Genomic DNA, 23,356 nt, shown 5'->3' on the forward strand with positions numbered 1-23,356 from the left:
GCCGCGGCTCACTAGGCTAATCCTCCACCTAGCGGCGCCGGCACACCGGGTTCTAGTCCCGGTCGGGGCGCCGGATTCTGTCCCGGTTGCCCCTCTTCCAGGCCAGCTCTCTGCTGTGGCCAGGGAGTGCAGTGGAGGATGGCCCAGGTGCTTGGGCCCTGCACCCCATGGGAGACCAGGAAAAGCACCTGGCTCCTGGCTCCTGCCATCGGATCAGCGCGGTGCGCTGGCCGCAACGCGCCGGCCGCGGCGGCCATTGGAGGGTGAACCAACGGCAAAGGAAGACCTTTCTCTCTGTCTCTCTCTCTCACTGTCCACTCTGCCTGTCAAAAAAAAAAAAAAAAAAAAAAAAAACCACACTGTCCTAATGCTCAACTCCGTAAGATTAAAAACAAAACCACAACTTTTAATTACTTTACAGGCAATTTGCCTATATTTAAAATTTAATTTAGGTGAGTTTTAAGCAAAAATTATACTTTATTCATTAGGAATCATCTGTTACTTGCCTTAACAGAAACATCAGAAGCTTGAAGCTCATCCAATTTTAACTGAAGTTCACCCTTTGTAGTATTGCTTTCTTTCAGTTTTTCATTTACACGTTTAATGTCCTCTAGAAAGATCAAAAGAGAATTTGAAATGACAACACTCAGAGGAACCAAACATGAAAAACCCATCTCCAGAAATATAAATCTTTTAAATACAAAGAAGTCATTCTCAAGTCCCTTATTTTAATCTGTTCCTGTTACATTCAGTTACAAATTTTAACCAACAGATGATAGATAAATAAAAGGTGAAAGACTTATGTAATCTAAAGAGAAACCAGAGTATAAATAACTGAAATTTGTGTATCTAACCAAACATGTGAATTATATGCGTTACTTTGTTTTAAATACAGTATCTTAAGCTAAACATTCCGCATTTAACCTTAATTTGCCTGATACATAGCCAAAGAGCTATTAAATTTTAACAAATAACCACTTGTTAAGATAAAAATCTTCACTTAGAATATACATGTCTTTTCAAATATTCCTTAACATCTAGATTTTTATGAAAATAAGTCCTTTAATTTTTATCAGCCAGTACTGCAAAATGACCCTGAAAAAGTATAGTTAGCTGAACATTATTGTATGTTAATACAAACATTTGAAAATTCTCCTTTATTTTACATTAATAAAAATTTCCAAAAACCTTCAAAAATGAAATAGCAGCAAACAAAGAATAGCATTAACACCTCGGGAATCACATTCACTTAAGAATATCAGCTACAGTACACACTAGAGTTTACTCTGGTCTTACACAGTTTACATTCCTATCTCCTAAACTCCATTCAGTCTGTTTTTAAATATGGGCTCCATTTTTAGGTTTTTATATTAAATGTTATGGACAGCAAGGATGTCTGTGTAAACTGAAGAATGGGAGTTCAGCCTTTACGATTGAGTATTTAAACTGCTTCCAATTTATTATAACCATAGTAAAAATCCTTGTATATAAACTTTGGTCCAAATTACTGCTTTTTTGAGATGTTTTTCATTTGTGCCCTTTTACTTCTTTAAACCTTTGAGACACCACACTGAACTCTACGGTAAGTGGAAACAAAAAAACATCAAAGGAGGAACAGACTGGGGTATATTCCTGGCACAATCAGAACAGAAGGGAAACAACGGACTTAAAGGCTAAAGCACTTGTTCATACCTGATAAATATTCAAGTTCTTGAGATAGTCTTTCATTGGTTCTAATCAAGTCTCTTTTCTCAGCTTCTAATTCTTCCTTTGTTCTTGTAAGTTGGTTCTGTCATACAAAGTAATAACTTTAGACGAGAAAATCAAGTTGTGCTATCAATACATGAACATGCAGCTGTCACTTAACAGTTAATGTTATAGTTTAAACATGGTTGATTTCCTTTTATGTATCAAAAAGTTTAAAGATTACTCACACTCTGGACACTTCCATTCATATTTTGAATCTTTAAAATACTTTCTATATGCTCACAAAAGTTTTCTGTCACACTATGGGAAAATGTTATTATTGAAACAAGTTGTTATAGGACACTTGATGTACTTTTAAGAATTTTCCCTCATAAAAATCACTGCATTTATACCTTAGTTCAAATTACATCTTAAAAAAGATCCCTAGAGATGGAATTACTTGAAACTCTTAATGTATTCAGCAAATTTGCTTTGCAACAGGACAATGGACTTTCAGAGCTTGTCTTTGAGTTTTAAGTACCAACCTAAAGCCATTCATCCCAGAATGCATTGGGGTGCGGCAAGAGAGAACAAAATCAATTCTAACATGGGGAGGTAAACAATGATTACTTTACCAGTTTATGTAGTCTACATTTGTCTGATTACAAGCAAAGTACAAAAATGTTTCACGCTGCCATTGGCCATTTATACAGACTTCTCTCTGACTTAAAATGTCCTTTGTTTACTTCTTTGATGATTTTCTTTTTTTAAGTAGTTATATATCAAGCATATGAACACTACATATTTTTACTGAATATTTAATAGTAACTTCCTTTTCGCCATTTTTATGTATAAAATTTTGAATTTTTCTTGGACTGAGTCTACCATTCTTTCCCATTATAAGTCTTGCACTGTTTTTAGGCTTAGAATTATTTTTAAGATAAATTTTATTGCGTATGAGGTTTACATAATACATATGCAGAGAATGCTCACAACAGTGAAATTAACTTATTTCACAATTGTTTTTACACTAGCAAATATTATCTATTTAATAAAAATCCCTGGGGCCGGTGCCATGGCTCACTTGGTTAATCCTCTGCCTGTGGCGCCAGCATCCCATATGGGCGCCGGGTTCTAGTCCTGGCTGCTCCTTTCCAGTCTAGCTCTCTGCTGTGGCACGAGAGGGCAGTGGAGGATGACTCAAGTGTTTGGGCTCCTGCACCCTCACGGGAGACCAGGAGGAAGCACCTGGCTCATGGCTCTCCTGGCTTTGGATCGGCACAGTGCTGGCCATGGCGGCCATTTGGGGAGTGAACCAACGGAAGGAAGACCTTTCTCTCTCTCCCTCTCTCACTGTCTATAACTCTACCTAACAAACAAACAAAAAAATCAACACACAAAATCAATAGCCTTTGTATACATAGACAATGCCATGGCTGAGAAAGAGCTTCCAAGATCAATCTCATTCACAACAGCCCAAAACAAAACAAAACAAAACACACACCCTCATTTTACTAAGTATAATTTTCATGCTATAGATTAGATTAGATCCCTACCACTTATTCTACAAATCTGCTACTTTGTAAGCTTTGACCTGTGTCTCCCCAGCATTTTATTTTCTCTCTGAATATATTTTAAAAGATAACTCTCACGTGAGATCATGTAGCAGTTTTCTTTCTGGGCCTGGCTTACCTCACGTTTTCTAGTAGTACCATTCATGCTGCAGTATATGGTAGGATTTCCTTGAGTCTGACTGCTATTCCACTGAATACTTATATACATTTTCTTTAGCCATTTGTTGACACATTTTATATCTTGACTTACTGTAAGTTATGCTTCAATGAATGTGGTAGACCAACAAGGTGTGAACTTTCTCTCTTCTAGGACTGCTGGGTCATATGTTCCTAGCTGGTTTGAGAACCTCCACACTTTCTCCACCATGGCTGTACCAATCTAGATTCCCACTGTCATTTGGTTTCCCCCTTTCCCCTATTTTTGCCAGCACTTATGAACTCCTGTCTTTTTGATAACAGCCTTCCTAAATGGGTATACAAAGTATCTCACAGTGGTTATCTGAGTGTCTATTCAAGTTCTTTGCCATCTTCAAGTCAGGTCATTTTTCCGCCATTAAGATATAAGAATTCTTTATGAATTTTGGATGCTGACTCCTTTTCAGATACATGGCTTGCAACTATTTTTTCCTAAGACCACGGCTGCCTTTTCACTTTGCTGACTTCTTGACTGCTGTGCGGCAGCTCTTTTACTAGACTGTAGTCTCTTTTACTGACTTTTGCAGCTTAACTGTTAGTGTAATATCCAAAAAAACCAGTTACAGCTGATGTCAATGAGCTTTTCCTCTACATTTCCCTCAAGGAGTTTTATGATTTCAGGACTTACATTCAGGTCTCTTACCCACTTTGGTCTAAGTTTCGTGCTCCGATAAATGACAAGGGTCTGCCTTCATTTTTTTGCATGTAGAAATCTAGTTTCCCTAACACTATTTGTTAAAGAGCTTTTCCTCCTCTCAGAGTCCTCATGGTCCCTGGCCAAAAGTTACTTGATCGCAAAGATTTGGATTTCGGGGCTCTCTGGTCCATTCCCATCGGTATGTTTCTGTTTTCATGCCAACACCACACTGCTTTGATTGCTGTTATCTTCGTCATCGTTTACATCAGGAAATGTGATGCTCCCATTTTATCCCCCTTCAGTTGTGCTTTATTTTCAGAGATTTCTGCAGTTACGTCATGAATTTGGGGATTTGTTTTTCTATTACTACAAAGACTGTCATTGTAATTTTGTGTGGAAGCTATACACTGCTTTGGGTTGTATGGACATTTTACATTTTAACAGTAATTTCTCTGGCCCATGCACACAGTACTGTCTTCAACTTTTTCCATCAATGTTTTACAATTTTCAGTGAACAAATCTTTCACCTGTTTAGTAAATTTATTTCTAAATTTGTTTTTGGGTTTTATCATAAAAGGGATTATTTCCTGGTTTCTTTTCAGCTATGTCATCATTTGTGAGTAGAAAGGCTACTGCTTTTCGTTATGTACCCTGCAACTGTATGGAATTCATCTTCTCGTTCTAATGGTCTTTTTATGGAATCTCTGGAGTTTACTAAACGGGTTCACATTATTTGTAAATATAGGTCACTTTTTCCTTTTTCTGATTTAGATGTGTTTTATTACTTTCTAGTAGCTTCACAGTTTCTTTCTTGCCTTTTTCCCCCCAAAATTTTATTTGGGTATTTGGATGCTTATTTTCCTGTGCTGCCGACTCACAGCTGTTATCAGATTTACAAAGAATTTATGACAGTAATCTTACACAAGAGGTTAAAACTCTGGGTTTTACTTCTGGCCTATCTGTTCTATTGTTCTCTACACGGATTCTTACATCCATGTTTTACCAAACACAACTTTAAAATATTTTAATGCATGGACAGTAAGCACTTTTAAAATGATACTCTTTTTCAAAATTATCTAGTTATTTTGGTTATTTTCCCAACACCTTTAAAGCTATGTTACCAAGTCCTAATCTCTCTCACTTGGTTTAGGAGTCAAATGAGTGCGGTCTGGTGCTGTGGTATAGCAGGTGAGGCTGCTGCCTGCCATACTGGCATTCCATTTGGATGCTAGTTCGTGGTCCAGCTGCTCTACTTCTGATCCGACTCCCTACTAATGGTCTAGGAAAGCAATGTAAGATGGCCCAAGTGCTTGGGCCCCTGCCACCCATGTGGGAGACTTGGATCTGGCTCCTGGCTTCAGAATGCCCCAGCTCTGGCCATCATGACCACCTTGGGGAGTGAACCAGTAGATGCAAGTTCTTTCTTTGTAACTATTCAAATAAATCTATAAATCTTAAAAAAAAAAAAAAAAAAAAAAAAAAAAAAGAGAGAGGAGTCAAACGTTTGATATCAAAAACATACTAATCTTGACAATGTCTCCATCTAGGAGCATGCTATACACCTCCATCTATAAATGCATACTCGTACTGTTAATGTTTTTAGTAAAATTGAGGAGTGTCTTGAAAGGTTTTCTTTCTGTAAGCAATTTACCTCTCTTGCAAAGTTATTTCTAGGTATATTATAGGGCTTTCATGTTGCAAGATTCTGGAAGGAGAAATTTTTTCTCTTTATTTTAGAAATCTGAAGAAATTGCTACCTCTACACCTTAAATCAAATACAAATTAAAACATATATCTATATCCGTATCTATGAATATAGTAGAACCTAACGTTCTATCTGGTTAACAAATCACTGGTCATAACCACTCACTAAATCAGTTAGTCAGCAATCCTGGTGATTATATTCAACCTGTTACCCTCACTGCTGCTCTAAGGAAATGGTGGCCAATGTGGATGCACTCAATATTAACGATATCAAAACACTTGGAACAATGCCTGGACTATAGTAACTATTCATAGATAATTTCTACTGAATAAAAGCAATGTCCAATCTATTGATAAAACTTAAAGGACCTAATTAAGGAACTTGTATAGACATGTTTTCATTGGTAGCTTCTTCTAATAGAACACTTCATGCATCTTCCTACTACTAATTGATAAGACAATTTGAATATAAAATCTTAAGTACCACAGTTACAATTAATTTAAATTCATAGAAATAACTCACCTGAATGGCAGTAGTGCGGTCTTGAGCACTTTCCAACTCTTTGTTTTTCTCAGTCAGTACCTTCAGTTGATTGTCTAGATAAATGGAGTTTTATAAACATGCACACATTAGCTTAAAACTTACAATGGATGTTTTTACTCAACAGCTACCCAAAACACTGAACTTCATGAATGCATTCCTCATCTACTGTATTATACAGCAACATTTAAAATACGCTGCCCTGTCTCCAGAATGTTCTTCAATAGCATAACACTTACACTTTCCCAAAATGCTTTCAAAAATATCATCTTATGGGGGCTGGCACTGTGACATAATGGGTAAAGCCACTGCCCACACTGCTGGTATCTCATATGGGCACTGGTTCTAGTCCTGGCTGCTCCACTTCCGATCCAGTTCCCTGCTAATGTGCCTGGGAAAGCATCAGAAGATGGCCCAAGTGCTTGGAGCCCTCTACCCACGTGTGAGATTGGCTGAAGCTCCTGGCTCCATGCTTTGAACTGGCCCAGCCCTGGCCATTGAGGCCATTTGGGGAGTGAACCAGCAGATGGAAGATCTCTCTCACTGCCTCTGCCTCTCTGTAACACTGCCTTTCAAATAAATAAATCTCTGAAGAAAATATATCATCTTATTTGATATGCAAAGCTGTATTAGATGGGCCTGTGGGTCAGGCTACCTTATAAACTCCAATCACATACCTATGATCTACATATCGAAAAACTGCCCTTAAATTTTAAATTTATTTATTTGAAAAGCAGAGTGACAGAGAGGGTAAGACGAGATCTCCCATCCACCCATTCACTACCCAAATGTCAGGGGCTCCAGAGTTGGGCCAGGTCAAAGCTGGAAGCCCAGAACGCTCTGCAGGTCTCCCACATGCGTGGCAGGGACCCAAGTGTGTGGGCCATCTTCCGCTGCTTTCTCAGGCACATCAGTAGGAAGCCGGATTGGAGGGAGAGCAGCTGGGACCTGACCTGGTGTCTGCCACAGGATGCTGCCGTCACTAGTGGCAGCCTAACTCAATGCGATGCAACGCCAGCCCCAGCGAAACTGCTCTATTTAATAGCAAAGTCAAAATTAGACCCCAGGTCTCCCGACTATACATGCATACCAAGTCCTTACTGCTGAAGTGAAAAATCAAAATGCTGCTCTAAACAAAACCAGTGATGCCTAAGCAGCATTTTCACAAACAGTAAGTAAACGTTCCCAAAGCAAATAAAGCAAGTCTGAAGACGCCAAAGCTCTAACAACACGTAGAAAGATGCCACCCAATACTTACTCAGCTTCTCCAGCTCCGTCCTTAGGCTCTGGCACTCTCGGGTCTCATGCACAAGTCTCTCCTGACTGTGGGACAGCCTCTTCTCTATCTCAAAGTACTGTTGTTCTGCAGAAGAAGAGACGGCTTCAAACACCGGTCCGTGCAGCCAGTACATACGTCTAACAGCCTTGACTTTAAAGCGCAGGCTAGCAGAAACTGAATAAATATGGACTGAGAACTGACAGAGCACTTCTCTACCCTATCTCACACGACAGAGACGAAGGCCTCCAAGAAGGAAGGACCCCGAGGCGGGCTCCCCGCGCGTCCAGAGTGCCCAGCACGCAGCCGACCGGAGAGAAAACCCAGTGCAGGGAAGAACCGTTCAGACTGAAACTGCTTTGCTTAGAAAAACCTGCGGTAAGACAGTCCACGCAACGCCCGCCAAACACATCAAGTGACCACACGGAGGTGGAAGTGAAATGGCCGGAGTCCCAAGGCGAGGGGCCGGCGGCGCGCCGGGCACGCAGCCGCGGCCGGAACGCGCGGGGTCGCGAGACCAGCCGTGGGCGCGAGCCGACCCCGGGGGCGCCACTCACTCAGAGCTCCCGGGCAGCGAGCACAAAAGCCGGAGCCGACCCCTCGCAGCGCGCGGCGGCGGCAGGCACTGCCCGTCCCGGTCTCCGCTCGCGGCGGCGGCGCCCCGGCCGCTGCCCGCCCCCGCGGACCGCCGCGGACCGCCGCGGCGCCCAGCGAGCGCACCCGAGCCCCGCCGCGCCGCCGTCCACGAACCCCACTCCTCGGAGGCCGGCCGGGGTCCCGCGACCACCCCTCCCGGCACGAACGGCCGCGCCGTCCGCAAACCCGGGGCCCGAGGACTCACCGCTCTCCACCTTGAACTTCTCGTGCCGCCCCTTCAGGCCGTCGATCTCCGACTGCTGGTCGGCGAGAAACTTCTCCAGTTTGCTCTGCACGGCCTTGGGCAGCTTGTTGAGCTCCGCGCGCTCCAGGACTTGCTGCAGCACGGCCGCCATGTCGACCGCGCCGGGGGCCGCGGCGGCGGCGGCGTCCGAGGAGAAGGGCGACGACCCGCACGGCCCGGGCGCCTGGGCCGCCTCCGCCGTCTCGCTCGGCGGCTCTCGAGCGCCCGCCCGCCGGAGGGTCCCGCGGCGGCAACCTGGGAAGGCGAGTCCCGTGAGCCGCGGCCCGAAACGCCCCCAGCGCCCGCGGCCCGACTGCGGCAGCGCGCCGGTTTCCGGATCCGGGCCGCTTCCGGCCTCGCAGCCCCCGGGGAAGTGGTGTCTCGCTCTTTCCCTTCCTGCCGCAAACGCCGTCCCGTACCGCCCGTTCCGCTTCTTCCTTCCTCCTCGCCCCGGGCTCTTCTCTCAGCTGCGGAGCCCACTGTCCGCGCGGTGGCGCCACACTCGGACTCGTCAACCCACCTCCCTCCCCGCAACGCGGGGAGTCCTTACCGTCCCAGCCGCGGCTGGCCATGGGTCGTCCTCTAGGGCGGCTTCGAGACACTGAGCCACTAGAGGGCATCGGTCGGTCCCGGGCCGAGTCGGCGGGCCGGCGCCGGGCTACCGCCACGCTCTCAATGGCGTCCGCAAGGGGGCGGGGTGGCGACCGCTGTCGCTCCGGCGGAGGCGCGCGTCATCAATCTGCGCCGCCTGACCGAGACCCCCCGGGGATAGGCGTGAGTCGCTTGCTGATGAACTCAGGGGCCGTGGAGTTGGCACCTGGAAGGAGTCTGGCCGCTAGAAGCCGGTCCCGGCACGCGAGCGCACGGCCGCGGCGGAGCCAAGTCGGTCGGGCTCGAGCGCCACGCGTGCACGTTCTGCGGGAGGTCAGTCAGCCTGAGGGTGTCCGGAGAGGCGTAGGGAGCGGGCGGACTCCCGCCGGTGCTCGCTCGGGTCCGCTGCCGAGGGAGGCGCCTTGCGGGCAACCGCGGACCCGACGGCCGGGGCGGGCTGGCGGGCGGGCGCGCTGGGGCTCGGGCAGCGGGAGTAGGAACCGCTTCGGGCTGGTTGCTCTTCTGGCAGAATTTGTCGGGTTGTCTTTCTTGAGCCCGGGCGTTCCTCAGGTGCTCCCGGCGTCGCCGCGGTCCGGGCCCCCGCCTGGCTGAGTGCTCGCTCACCGGAGACGTGTGCCCCCCACCCCGCCCCCACCCCCGGGTGCTCAGAAGACGGCCTGTGGGGGTCGAGGTAGGTGAGTAAGGGGCTTCCGGATCCGACCTGGGCGCTGTGCTGAGAGCCGCCCGCGGCGGACACCAGGGTCCGGGCCCCCGCCTGGCTGAGTGAGCGCTCACCAGAGACGTGTATCCCCCCACCCCGCCCCCACACTGGGTGCTCTGAAGACGGCCTGTGGGGGTCGAGGTAGGTGAGTAAGGGGCTTCAGGATCCGACCTGGGCGCTGTGCTGAGAGCCGCCCGCGGCGGACACCAGGGTCCGGGCCCTTTGATTCCTGGATTAGGATACCGGAGTCCAGGAGGCTAACTCGTCTCGGATCCCGGCACTGAGGCCCCCAACCCATCATCCATGGGGCGGACAGAGAGCGTTGGGCCGCGGGCCTGCGACGCGCGCATCCCATATGGACACCGGTTGGAGTCCCGGCTGCTCCACTTCTGATCCGGCTCCTGGAGGAGCAGTAGAAGATGGCCCAAGTGCTTGGGCCTCTGCACCCATATGGGAGACCTGGAAGAAGCTCCTGGCTCCTGGCTTTTGCCAGGCCCAGCCCTGACTGTTGTAGCCATCTGGGGAGTGACTCTCTGTAACGCTTACCTTTTTTTTTTTTTTTTTTTTTTTGACAGGCAGAGTGGACAGTGAGAGAGAGAGACAGAGAGAAAGGTCTTCCTTTGCCATTGGTTCACCCTCCAATGGCCGCCGCGGCCGGCGCACCGCGCTGATCCGATGGCAGGAGCCAGGTGCTTCTCCTGGTCTCCCATGGGGTGCAGGGCCCAAGGACCTGGGCCATCCTCCACTGCACTCCCTGGCCACAGCAGAGAGCTGGCCTGGAAGAGGGGCAACCGGGACAGAATCCGGCGCCCCGACCGGGACTAGAACCCGGTGTGCCGGCGCCGCTAGGCGGAGGATTAGCCTAGTGAGCCGCGGCGCCGGCCACGGCTCTTACTTCTAAACTGGCCAGTGAGAGGAACATACTGACTTCCATCTGCAGACTGAGGGATAGTGCAGAATAAGAACTACTGTTAGTAATGAGTTAATTGAGGGACTCTGTGCAATTTCTCAGGTGAGAGCAATATTGAAGACCTTGGATTTTAGAGGCAGACTGCCTGAATGTAAGTCCCGCCTTGTCCACTTACCAGCCTTGTCATACAGGAGAGTTACTTAACCAACATTTTTTACTTCAGTTTCTTAATCTATAAAATTAGGATCATGGTAGTACCTACTTCATGGAGTCTGTGCATCTGTTAAATGTTATACATATATGAAGTACCTGTACAAGACAAGATGTATAAACATTGCTATTACTGTTATTTGCCTATATACCACTTCTGAAGTACTCAAGGGCAGAGATAAAACGTGTCATCCCATCTGGTGCAGTTTTCAGCAAATAATAATTCTTCAGTATATGCTTATTGAGTAAATGGATTGATTCTCTCTACTTCGAATGAACTATTCAGAAATTCATGACACGGCAGCTCAGCAGTTGATCAAACATGATCTAAAGGTGCACATCTAAATAACAAATCAGGTGTGCTGACTCTGAGTTCAGTGTCCTCTCCCTTATCCTAAGCGTGAGATAGGTTTGACATCTCATGAACTCTGGTAGCTATTTTCTGTGGCACTTTGTGGAAAAGGATTCTGAAGCCACATTTGAACTTTGCAAGGAAAAATTCCTTTGAATAAGCAGTCACTATAAACATAGGATGATTCCACTTCACTTGCTATACTACGCATGTTGAAAATATCACAATTGTATATTTACCTAAAAATGCTATATATGTTTTTCTTATAATTTAGGAGGCTGCATTAAATCTCAATAATGGGAAGAACCTACATTGTAGAAGAGACTGTTGGCCAGTATCTTTCAAACATCAGTCTCCAAGGAAAGGCTTTTGTCTCTGGGCTTTTAATAGGACAGGTATGTATCCTTTACCCTACATTATTTAATAAAGCAGTCGGCCTGTTTATTTAAGGTTAAAAGATGCTCCTTAGTAATAAACTCAAGATTGAAGGACAGACAAATGGGATGCAGAACAAGTAAATTTAAAGTGGATCTTTGAGGAAATGTGGAGAAGTAAGACAAATCTAGATCCAGTCTGCTTAAGTCAGAAAAAATTATTTTACTTTATTTATTTTACCTTTTAACCTTTTATTTAATGTATACAAACTTCATGAATTTCATAAATACAAAATTGGGAACATAATGGTTCTTCCACCCTACCTACTTCCCTCCCTTCTTCCTTTTCCCTCTCCTATTCCCATTTGTATTTATTTTACTAAGATCTATTTTCAGTTAACTTTATACACATAAGATACCTTACACTAAGTAAAGAATTCAACAAACAGTATGAAAACAATACTGTGTCTCAGCAGTCGAGACAAGGACTGTTCAAAGTCTTTGCATCTCAAAGTGTCAGTTTCACTTCTGCAGACTACCTTTTAGGTACTCTATTCTTACCACACATCAGAGAGAACATATGATATTCACTAAGTGTAATGTTTTCCAGTTTCATCCATTTTGTTGCAAACAAAAGGATTTCATTTTTGTAAATGCTGTGTAGTATTCCAAGGTGTACATATCCCATAATTTCTTTATCCAGTCTTCAGTTGACGAACATTTGGGTTGATTCCATACCTTAGCCATTGTGAATTAAGCACCAGTATACTTGGGGTTGCAGATAACTCTCATATGCTAATCCCACCAAAAGTGGATTAGAGTACCATTTTCTACACATCCTCACCAGCATTTGTTGTTTGTTGAATTCTGTATGAGAGCCGTTCTAACAGGGATGACATGGAACCTCACTGTGGTTCTGATTTGCATTTCTCTGGTGTCTAGTGATCCTGAGCATTTTTTAATATGTCTGTTGGTCATTTGGATTTCCACTTTTGAAAAATGCCTGTTTGAGTAATTTGTCCATTTCTTAACTGAGTTGTTTTGGTGTTGTTGAGTTTCTTGAGCTCTTTATGTATTCTGGTTATCAGTCCTTTAAAAGTTGAGTAGTTTGCAAATAATTTCTTTGCTGAGTGTTTCTTTTGCAGTTCAGAAGCTTCTCAATTTGATGTAATCCCATTTGTTGATTTTTGGCTTTGAATGCCTGTGCCTCTGGAGGCTTTTCCAAGAAGTCTTTGCCTGTGCCAGTGTCTTGCAAGGTTTCCCCTATGTTCTCTAATTTGAGAATATTGGTTTGTAGATTTCGGTCTTTGATCTATTTTCAGTGCATTTTTGTGTAAGGTGTAAGGTAGGGGCTTTTTTTAATTAATTAATTGTTTTTGTTAGGCCAGTGGTGCATCAAATTTATTTATTAAAAAAACCAGCTTTTTGTTTCGCTGAACTCTTGTATTGTTTTTTTGGTTTCATGTTTGTTTATTCCTTCCCTATTTTTTTTTTTTTTTTTTGACAGGCAGAGTTAGAGACAGAGAGAAAGGTCTTTCTTTGGTTCACCCCCCAAATGGCCACCACAGCTGGCGCGCTGCGCCGATCCAAAGACAGGAGCCAGGTGCTTCCTCCTGGTCTCCCATGCAGGTGCAGGGCCCAAGCACTTGGGCCATCCTCCACTGGCTTTCTGGGCCATAGCAGAGAGCTGGACTGGAAGAGGAGCAACCGGGACTAGAACCTGGAGTGCCTACGCTGCAGGTGGAGGATTAGCCAAGTGAGCCGCAGCGCTGGCCCTTCCCTATTTTTAATTATTTCTTTTCTTCTGCTAATTTTGGGTTTGATTTGCTATTGTTTTCCTGGATCCTTGAGATGCATTGATAGCTCCTTAATTTGATGCCTTTCCAAATTGTTGATATATGCACCAATTGCTATAAACTTTCTTAACACTACTTTTGCTACATGTCATGAGTTTTGATATGTTGTATTGTCATCTTCATTTGTTTCCAGAAAATTTTTTATTTCTCTTTTGATTTTTTTCTCTGACCCACAGTTAATTCAGGAGCATGTTGTTCAGTCCCTGTCTATTTGTATATGTTCTACAGATTCTTGAGTTGTTAATTTTAGCTACATTTCATTATGGTCTGAGAAGATGTGTTGTGTGATTTTGATTTTTTTGAATTTGCTGAGACTTGCTTTATGGGCTAATATGTGGTCTATCCTAGAGAAAGTTCCATGCATTGTTGAGAAGAACGTGTTTTTTTGCAACTGTAGAAAGAAAAGTTCTGTAGATATAGTATGTTAGGTTCATTTGTTCTATAATTTTGATTAACTGTTTCTGTCTGGTTGATTTGTCCATTGCTGAAAGTGGGATATTGAAGTCCCCCATTACTATTGTATTGGAGTCTATGTATCCCTTAGATCCATTAACATTTCTTTTAAATAGCCAGGTGTCCTGTAATTAGGTACGTTTATTATAGTCACATCTTCCTAATGAATTGATCCCTTAATCATTGCATAATTCCCTTTCTCTCTTTTTACAGTTTTGTGTTAAAGTCTATTTTGTCTGATATTAGGATGGCTATCCCAGCTTTTTTTGGTGTCTGTTAGCAAGGAATGTTTTTCCATCTTTTCACTTTTGATCTGCATGTGTCTGTATTGGTGAGATGTGTTTCTTGTTGGCAGCAAATTGATAGGTCTTGTTTTTTAATCCATTCAGGAAGTCTATACCTTTTAATTGGAGAGTTGAGGCCATTTATATTGAAGGTGACTGTTGATAAGTAATGACTTGGCCCTGCTATTTTTCCGTTAATATTCCTATTGTTTGCTTTGGATTTCCTTTGTACTTTTACTGGGAGATTTTCTTCCTTCACCTTCTAGCATAGTGATGACTATGTTTCTGTGTTTCTGTGTGTAGAACATCGTTAAGCATCTCTTGGAAGGCTGGATGAATGGTGACAAATTTTTTCAATTTCTGTTCATTATGGAAGGTCTTATTTCACCTTCATTCATAAATGAAAGCTTTGCAGGTTACAGTATTCTGGGTTGACAGTTTTTTTCTCTTAAGAGTTGGAATATATCTCACCATTTTCTCCTAGTTCTGATGAGAAGTCTTCTGTGAGTCTAATTAGAGATCCTCTGAAAGTAATCTAATAATTTCTCTCCTGCACTTTCTTAGAATCTTTTTTTTAAATGTTTTCCTGTGGAGAGTTTCACTACAATGTATCCTGGTGAAGATCTTTTCTGGTGTGCTTCCTGTACTTGGAGGTCTCTATTGTTTCTCCAAATTAGGCAAGATTTCTGTAGTCATTTCATTAAAAAGGCATTCTAATCCATTGTCTTCTCACGCCTTTAGGAACTCGTAAGACCTGAATGCTGGGTCATTTGGTAGCATTAACAGTCTCCAACACTGTTTTTTAGTTTTCTAATTTCTTCTTTATTTTGGTCTGACTATAAAATTTCCAGAGATTTGTATTCTAACTTGAATATTCTTCTGCCTCACTGAGTCTGTTGTTAAGGCCTTCCACTGCACTTTTATTTGATCTGTTGAATTCTTCATGTCCAATATTTCATCTTGATTTTTCTTTAAAATCTCCATGTCATGTATGGATTTCTTTAATTCATGGATTTGCTTCTGATTGCTTCTAAGTAATACTGTCATTAATTTTTTGAATTCCATTTCTGGCACTTCTTCAGTCTCATCATTTTTACATTCTAGTATTGAAGTGTTATATGTTCCTTTTGGAGTGTCATTTTGTCTTCCTTATTTGTATTTCTTGTATTGCTGCATTTAGTTTTAGGCATTTGTGGAGATACTTGTTGGTTTTTTGTTTTTTGTTTCCCTGTGATGGCTTTATTTGGATTATGCCTCTGTGGCTTAGTGGGATGTCTGCTCTTTCATATAGTGGGTGTGGCCAGGGAGCTCTGTTCAGTGCTGCAGGGTGTAAGGAGTGTCCAAGGTGACACCCAAGTTGTGCATGGTAAATCTGCTGTTTTTTCTTTTTAATCAGAGGGTAGGTTTGATCAGCTCTGTTGGTGTAGTCTCATGCTCACCTCCTCTCCTCCAGGGTGACCAATGCCCGGGAGCTATCCCCTGTGGGTGCAGTATTCATCCACGCTGCCACAGGAACCACACAAAAGATTCTTGCAGTCTTCACTGTGAGCACAGAACCCATAGCAGTGACCCTCACCAAGGAATCAGGGTGCCCCGAGCATGTGGAGCTGCCCACAGTCCCTGCCCAAAGACCCAGCCACATCCTGTGCCCTCACGTGAAGCCACAGTGTTTTAACAGTCCTGGCACACAAGATTCTCAAAGTCACAGGAGCCCAGCCCCCTGTCAGTTCTCTCAACCAGATTCATGTGTCTCCTCTTGGGTGGTTGCTGTGTGTGGACACAAGCTGGTACAGCTGTTAATGTATGTCCAAAATGGCACCTGCCCTCTCTCAGCTAGTTACAGGGTGCTGGTGCTGGGTGGTTGGGGAGAGGTAAACTCTTCCTCCAAAGGGCTCCAAAGTGAACTCAATCCAGGTTCTTGCCACAGTTGGATTGCCAGTGGCTTGGGCTGCTGCAGTCTGGTCTCCCCTCACTCTGTAAAGCTGGTGCTGCGCTCTTGGTCGCTGGAGTCTTGTGTTGTGCCCATGTTGGTGCTGCACATCCACACCATCCGTGGAGATCCACAGTGTCCCTCTTACTTGTAGTTTTATCCCTAACTTTTCCCTTAGATTGCACTCTCTCCTCTTTTTTTTAAATTGTCTTCCCCTAGACTAGAGCAGTAAGCTCCCTCCATATTCCACCATCTTGAAATCTCGTTTGACATTCTTTTTTGACAGTGTTATTTATCATGAAGGAATTCATAATTAACATTTTTACTTACCAGGTTATTTACCCTTGTCATCTTTACAGAGTGCTTTGTATTCCTTTCTGATCTTTACCAAGGGCCTTCAGAAAGTTCATGGGAAATGTATATTATTAAAAAAAAAGTGCATGGATTTCAAAAAAATTTGTACCAAAATTCTTATCTTTTCATTCCATTTCTTCCACAGACTTTTTGAAGTACTCCCATTAATTCCTGGTTTTCCAGTTCTTAATAAAAGAAACTTTTTACAAATTTATTCCCATTCTAGTTTGTCTTGTAGGATCTTAAACTTGTAGCCAACATGGTCATATTTTGTTACATGTTGTGTCAGTGTGTTATTCAGCAGGAAGGGCTGGTCAGCAGTATATGCAGAAAAATAGGAACCTCATGTAGGCCAACTGGCTGCATCCATCTGGACACTGAGGGGAGAGTGCACTGTGACCCAAGGACTTGATTTTAAGACCTTGTGGCAAATTGTTGTCATAAATTTTCTTTCTGGGTGTCATATTCTGATGCCTTATGAACTTCAAATTGCATAATTAACTTTGTTCTGACTCCATTCATGTTCCCAAGCCACTTTCCATTATAATGTGATGTCTGACATTTCCTGCTTGCTAAGAACACATGGCCCAGAGGTCTCACATTTTTAGACCCCTCCATGCATTCTTGTTTTCTGCATCATTCTGGGTGAGCTTAGTTAATGACAGTCCAGCACTAAAAGACAAATTTACTTTTTAGAGATTTCACAAGTCAGATTTTTTTTTTTTTTTTTTGACAGGCAGAGTTAGACAATGAGAGAGAGAGAGAGAGAAAGGTCTTCCTTTCCATTGGTTCACTCCCCAGATGGCTGCTACGGCCGGTGCTATGCCGATCCGAAGCCAGGAGCCAGGTGCTTCCTCCTGGTCTCCCAAGAGGGTGCAGGGCCCTGCACTGCCTTCCCGGGCCACAGCAGAGAGCTGGATTGGAAGAGGAGCAGCCAGGACAGGATCTGGCGCCCCAACCGGGACTAGAACCTGAGATGCCGGCGCCGCAGGTGGAGGGTTAGCCAAGTGAGCCGCGGCGCTGGCCCAAGTCAGATTTCTTAATTTGAAAGACTGGGGAAGGTCTCCATGGTTCACCAGAAGTACCATCCTGTGCTGCCTCGCATTAAGCAACCAGACCACTTTTTTAACAGTGAATCAGACTTTTTTAGGATTCCAATGTGGAGCTCTTTTTTTTTTTTAAGGAATTTTTATTTTTCAGTTTTTCCCCCCTTCCTTTATTTAAAAAGTTTGTAGGAACCAGCCTTAGAGAAATGTATGATGAGTAGAGTAGAGGTCAGTGAGGCGGACCCTCTTCCACACCTGCTGACCAGGTGGAGGCACAGCCATTGCCTCATGAGTCAGCCTTCCTCCCAGTATCTTCATCCTGCCTTTTTTTATCCCTTCAGCATCATTGTGCTTTTCTTGTTTTTTAGTGGTTCATCACTTTTGTCAATTTTTCTGTCAGAGTTCTCTTTTAGGATATAGGAGGAGTCTTCTTAATCAGGATCTGCTTTCTTGTGTTCCTCTGAACATAGATTACTGGCATTTACTTTTGGAGAAATTATATACCTTTGTGGTTTGTGCATGAAATGGCAGTAATGATGTGAGCTCTGAGTCATGTTTGAGGTTGACACCGTGCTAGCTAGCATCATCAGCATTATTTTTGCTCTTCAAAGACACATTCACTGTGCTAAAACAGGGCTGTCAAATGTTTCCCCACATTTATCTTTAGATCTCCCACCTTTGGTTACCATATAACTACTATAAACTGGAGAATGTACAAGCAGGCATGTGGTTAACATGCCACGTTCCATATCTTAGCTCCTGGGTGTGTTACCTGGCCCCAGCTCCTAATTTCAGTTACCTGTTAATGTGCACTCTGGAAGGCAGCTGGTGATGGTGCAAGTGGCTGGGTCTTTGCTATCCAGGTGGGAAATGTGGATTGTGTTCCTGGCTCTGGTCCTGGCTGTTAAAGGCATTTCGAGAGAACCAAGGGAACTGGGCATGGGATTCCTTCTCTCTCTCAGCTCAGTCCTCCCTCCCTCCCTCCCTCTCTCTCTCTCTCTCTCTCTAATTAAAATAAAAGTAAACTTAAGACTTGGGATTGTATGTCTCACATGCCCTGTGTTTTTTACTAGATGCATATGTGCAAGCTCTCTACTATTCTCATTTCAATTACAGTAAGAAACCCAAGGTCATTTGTTGCTTTATTTTATTGAGATTTTACAGTCAGTAAACATCCAATGTGTTTAAATTATTTGGTAAATTTACTTTACCCTGGCAATGGGCAAAGAGACATCTCATTTGTGGTATTGCTCTTATATCAGTCAGGGCCAGGGCAGATGCACAGTCCTTTGTTCATCCTAGCTTGATGGCTTGTTGGTGGCCAGAGCTGTTTCATGCCTAGGGCACAAAAGAAAAATTCACTAAGCATATTATATTTTAATTCATGTAGTTTGCTCACTCATCTAGTAAACCATTTTTAAGGACCACTGTGTGGTTTACATGTAGGATGCCCAAATACATAAGAAGCTGATGTTAAATGCCTTACAAGATAAACAACACGTGAGGGGAATAGGATAAGCTCTCTGCAAATTAGTTTTGCTTCAGATTCTGTTATAATATGGGTTTCAACAATTTAGCCTGCTACAAATATTGCTGTGTTTTTGTGTAAGAGCTAAGATGCCAAACTCCTCAACAAGATACTGCTCTAACAAGCGTTCATAATTTGTTTCAAAGTGTTCTTCCCAAAAGGATTATGTGATTCTTGCCTCAAGAACGCCACCCAAAGAAGAACAGAATGAGAATCCCAAACATCCCAAAGCTCAGTTGGATAACGTGGATGAAGAATGGGCCACAGAACATGCCAACCAGGTTATCTTTTTTAAGATTTATTTTTATTTATTTGAGAGACAGAGTTACAGAGAGGTAGAGACATAGAATTCTTCTTCCATCCACTGATTCACTTCCCAAATGGCCACAATGGCCAGAACTGAGCTGATCCGAAATCAGGAGCCAGGAGCTTCTTCAGGGTCTCCCATATGGGTGTGGGGGTCCAAGGACTTGGGCCATCTTCTACTGCTTTCCCAGGCCATAGCAGAGTGCTAGAACAGAAGAGGAGCAGCTGGGACCAGAACCGGCACGCATATGGGATGCCAGCACTTCAGGCTGGGACTTTAACCTGCTGTGCCACAGTGCCGGCCCCTGTTACTATTTTTAAAAAGCATATTTTTAAAGCATTTGTTTATTTGAAAGAGTTACAGAAAGAGAGAGGGAGAGATACATAAAGAGAGATCTTCCATCTGCTGGTTCACTCCCCAGATGATTGTAATGGCCCAAACTGGGCCATGCCAAAGCCAGAAGCCAGGAGTTTCTTCTGGATCTCCCACATAGGCAGCAGGGGCCCAAGGACTCAGGCCATCCTCTGTTGCTTTCCCAGGCACATTATCAGCGAGCTGGATCAAAAGTGGAACAGCCAGACTTGAACTGGCATCCATATCGGATACCAGCTTTGCAAGTGGTGGCTTTGACCCAGCTACACCCTGTGCCCTTCCATGCAGCCACACTGTTTTCACAGTCCCAGCACACAAGGCTCCCAGAGTCATGAACACCCAGCCCCCGTCAGTTCTCCCAGCCAGACTCAGCATCTCCTCTCAGCTGGTTGCTGGGCACACAGATACAAGCTGACACAGCTGTTACGTATGTCCAAAATGGCACCAGTACACTCTCGGCTAATTAGAAGATGCTGGTGCTGGGTGGTTGGGGAGAGAGAAATGTGCCCCTTTTTATTCTCTCTATAAATTGGTAGGTATACTGTCCCCTACAGGGCTACAAGCCAGACTCTGACAGTCTCTTTATACATCTGTATCACTGGTAGCTTGTGCTGGTGCAGTCTGGTCTCACTTACCCTCCAGGCTGGTGCTAAGGCTCTTGGCTGCTAGGGTACTGAGTTGTGCACATCTACACCCTCCACATAGATCCACAGTGTCCCTCTAATTTGTGTGGAGTTTCCTCTGCAGTTTTCTCCCTAACTCTTCCTGAGATTGTGTTCTTCACCTTTTCAGTCTTGAATATTTTAAGTTGAATTCTTATAAGTTTATAAATCATTTTTACTCTAATTTGCTTTTGATCCACTATGAATTTATATACGTATGGTGTATCTTAGCAAGTGCAAACAGAGGAGCACCACACATTGATAAAATTTGATGGTCCTTTATTGTCGGCAGTAGAGAGATGGCTCGTACTCTAAAGAACTCTTGACCCTGAAGCTCAAAGCAACAGGGTTTATAAATGCAAAAACCACAAGGGTTGTGGGAAGGGGGAATATGTGGTTACTAGGGTCAAGCTGACCTGAGACCTAAGGGAAACTAATATCAATTACAATCTTGACAATAGATAAATCACAATCCTTTTTTTTTTTTATTTTTTTTTGACAGGCAGAGTGGACAGTGAGAGAGAGAGACAGAGAGAAAGATCTTCCTTTACCATTAGTTCACCCTCCAGTGGCCACTGCAGTCGGCGCGCTGCGGCCTGCGCACCACACTGATCCGAAGCCAGGAGCCATGTGCTTCTGGTCTCCCATGCGAGTGCAGGGCCCAAGGACTTGAGCCATCCTCCACTGCACTCCCTGGCCACAGCAGAGAGCTGGCCTGGAAGAGGGGCAACCGGGAAAGAATCCGGCGCCCCGACTGGGACTAGAACCCGGTGTGCCGGCGCTGCTAGGTGGAGGATTAGCCTAGTCAGCCGCAGCGCCGGCTAGTCTTATTTATTTTTAACATTCATTCATTTGAAAGAGTAACAGAGAGAGAGAGAAAGAGCAGCATCTTTCTCTTCCTGGTTCACTCCCCTAATTCCTGCAACAGCTGGGACTGGGCAAGACTGAAGCCAAGAACCAGGAACTCTGTCAGGTCTCCCTTGTGTGTGGCAGGGACCCCAAGTACTTGAACCATCATCTGATCCCTACCCCCAGGGTGTACATGAGCAGGAAGCTGGGTCAGAAGCAGAGGCAGGTCTTGAGCCCAGGCATCTATTTATTTTTTATTTTTTTATTTTTATTTTTTTTGACAGGCAGAGTGGACAGTGAGAGAGAGAGACAGAAAGGTCTTCCTTTGCTGTTGGTTCTCCCTCCAATGGCTGCCGCAGCCGGCACACTGCGCTGATCCGATGGCAGGAGCCAGGTGCTTCTCCTGGTCTCCCATGGGGTGCAGGGCCCAAGCACTTGGGCCATCCTCCACTGCACTCCCTGGCCACAGCAGAGAGCTGGACTGGAAGAGGGGCAACCGGGACAGAATCCGGCGCCCCGACCGGGACTAGAACCCGGTGTGCCGGCGCCGCAAGGCGGAGGATTAGCCTAGTGAGCCGCAGTGCCGGCCGAGCCCAGGCATCTAATATGCAGGCATCCCAATTGGTGGTTTGCTGTGCCATGATGCCCACCTCAGTCTTACTTTAATGTGAAGAAAGACTGAATACAGCATAAATGCCCAATTTCTGTATATAGTTTAAAATTTTTGAGGTCACCATTTCCTGTGACCTTTTAGAACTGATGGAGTGCTTTAAGAGGCTAACACAGGTGGGGAAAGTAAGTCTCCATAAAATGCAGAGAAGAGATTGTCACCTCTTCTTTGGTTCCTGTCGAGTCACAGCTGAACAAAAGAATTTTTTTGAGGTAAACCTCAACAATAGAAAACAATTTTCAAGTCAGAGTTCCTCCATTAAGGCTACAAAGGTGAGTAAGAATTACTTCTTCCCTCAAGGAGCTCCTTGACCAGTTAGTAAAGTCACAAAGAACTATAACACAAGGTTATGTGGTTAGGTGCATGGGAAAAACTACCAAAGTCCAGTGGGAGCTCAGAGATCAACAGGTTATGGGAGCAGCTTCCTGAAGCTGAGTTTGAGGTTTCCAATGGAGTTCAGATGAGTAGAAGAGAAAAAAACAGGAGAATAAAGGCACAGAGTTATGAAACGTCAGATTGGGGCTGGCCCTTTGGCATAGCAGTTGAAGCTGCTGGCATCCCCTGTGGGCACCAGTTTGAGACCTGGCTGTTCCACTTCTGATGCAGCTCCCTGTTAGTGAGCCTGGTAAAGCAGCCGAGGATGGCCCAAGTGCTCGGGCCCCTGCATTCTTGTAGGAGACCCAGAGGAAGCTCCTGGCTTCTGATCAGCCCAGCTCTGGCTGTTGCGGTCATTTGGGGAGTGAACCAGTAGATGGAAGATCTCAGATCTCTCTCTCTCTCTGTGTCTCACTCTCTGGAACTCTGCCTTTCAAATAAATAAATAAAAGAAGAGAGAAAAGTCAGGAAATGTGTGGAAAGCAGTATTTTTTGACTGATACTTAAATATCTCAGGAAAAGTAATGTCTAATGAACCTCTTAACATCAGAATGGCCAAGGTTTTAGAAAATCTGAAACATCAGTCTAAGGTAAAACCTTTATTCTATTAGCTGATAATGGATAGCTGTTGAAACATTTTAGAAGATAAAGTAGTTTTAAGGTAAAAAGTTAAAGAGTCTGGGAAGATTGCTCATTCTTTATTCATTATCATCTGTTACTTGGTATTTTTTGAAAGATTTATTTATTTCAAATGAAAGGCGGAGTTACACAGGCAGAGGCAGAGTGAGAGAGAGGTCTTCTATTCTCTGGTTTACTCCCCAGGCGGCCGCAGTGGCCAGAGTTGGGCCAGTCCGAAGCCTGGAGCCCAGAGCTTTTTCTAGATCTCCCACGTGGGTGCAGGGACCCAAAGACTTGGGCCATCTTCCACTGCTTTCCCATGCCATAGCAGAGAGCTGGATCAGACTTGGAGCTGCCGAGACTTGAACCGGTGCCCATCTGGGATGCTGGCACTGTAGGCA

General features: G+C 44.5%; 2 protein-coding genes and 2 non-coding genes across 16 annotated transcripts in view; 3 read left to right on the plus strand and 1 right to left on the minus strand.

The window, feature by feature from the left end:
• TPR (translocated promoter region, nuclear basket protein) overlaps positions 1-9,195 on the minus strand; it is a 66,064-nt gene extending 56,869 nt beyond the window's left edge. For 5 of the 9 annotated variants that reach the window (XR_011381812.1, XM_070056234.1, XM_070056231.1 and 2 more), the window contains exons 1-6: positions 9,044-9,194; positions 8,455-8,748; positions 7,596-7,700; positions 6,320-6,393; positions 1,693-1,789; positions 507-610 (exon numbers count right to left, since the gene is read on the minus strand). Coding sequence is in view for 6 of the 9 variants with exons in the window: in XM_070056234.1 (XP_069912335.1) it covers positions 507-610; positions 1,693-1,789; positions 6,320-6,393; positions 7,596-7,700; positions 8,455-8,748; positions 9,044-9,113 (744 nt within the window). In the remaining 3 variants the exon portion in view is untranslated. Of the gene's footprint in view, positions 1-506; positions 611-1,692; positions 1,790-6,319; positions 6,394-7,595; positions 7,701-8,454; positions 8,830-9,043 lie in introns of those variants that run through there. The other 4 variants (XR_011381814.1, XR_011381813.1, XM_070056236.1 and 1 more) reach the window with 2 other exon arrangements.
• An 82-nt stretch (positions 9,196-9,277) lies between these two features.
• Positions 9,278-23,356, plus strand: part of ODR4 (odr-4 GPCR localization factor homolog) — a 45,876-nt gene continuing 31,797 nt past the window's right edge. Inside the window, exons 1-3 of one of the 5 annotated variants that reach the window (XM_051821051.2) lie at positions 9,278-9,417; positions 11,552-11,672; positions 19,249-19,383. In XM_051821051.2, coding sequence (XP_051677011.1) covers positions 11,574-11,672; positions 19,249-19,383 — 234 coding nt within the window. In that variant the 5' untranslated portion in view covers positions 9,278-9,417; positions 11,552-11,573. Of the gene's footprint in view, positions 9,418-9,724; positions 9,780-9,844; positions 9,951-11,551; positions 11,673-19,248; positions 19,384-23,356 lie in introns of those variants that run through there. The other 4 variants (XM_070056250.1, XM_070056249.1, XM_070056251.1 and 1 more) reach the window with 4 other exon arrangements.
• LOC127483629 (small nucleolar RNA SNORA48) lies at positions 18,782-18,925 on the plus strand. The gene has a single exon (XR_007910067.1). It is a non-coding gene; the product is annotated as a small nucleolar RNA SNORA48 (small nucleolar RNA).
• On the plus strand, positions 22,035-22,153 carry LOC127483631 (small nucleolar RNA SNORA26). The gene has a single exon (XR_007910069.1). It is a non-coding gene; the product is annotated as a small nucleolar RNA SNORA26 (small nucleolar RNA).

Source organism: Oryctolagus cuniculus, chromosome 13, assembly GCF_964237555.1.
Source record: "Oryctolagus cuniculus chromosome 13, mOryCun1.1, whole genome shotgun sequence".
In the NCBI taxonomy this organism is placed as follows: domain Eukaryota; kingdom Metazoa; phylum Chordata; class Mammalia; order Lagomorpha; family Leporidae; genus Oryctolagus; species Oryctolagus cuniculus.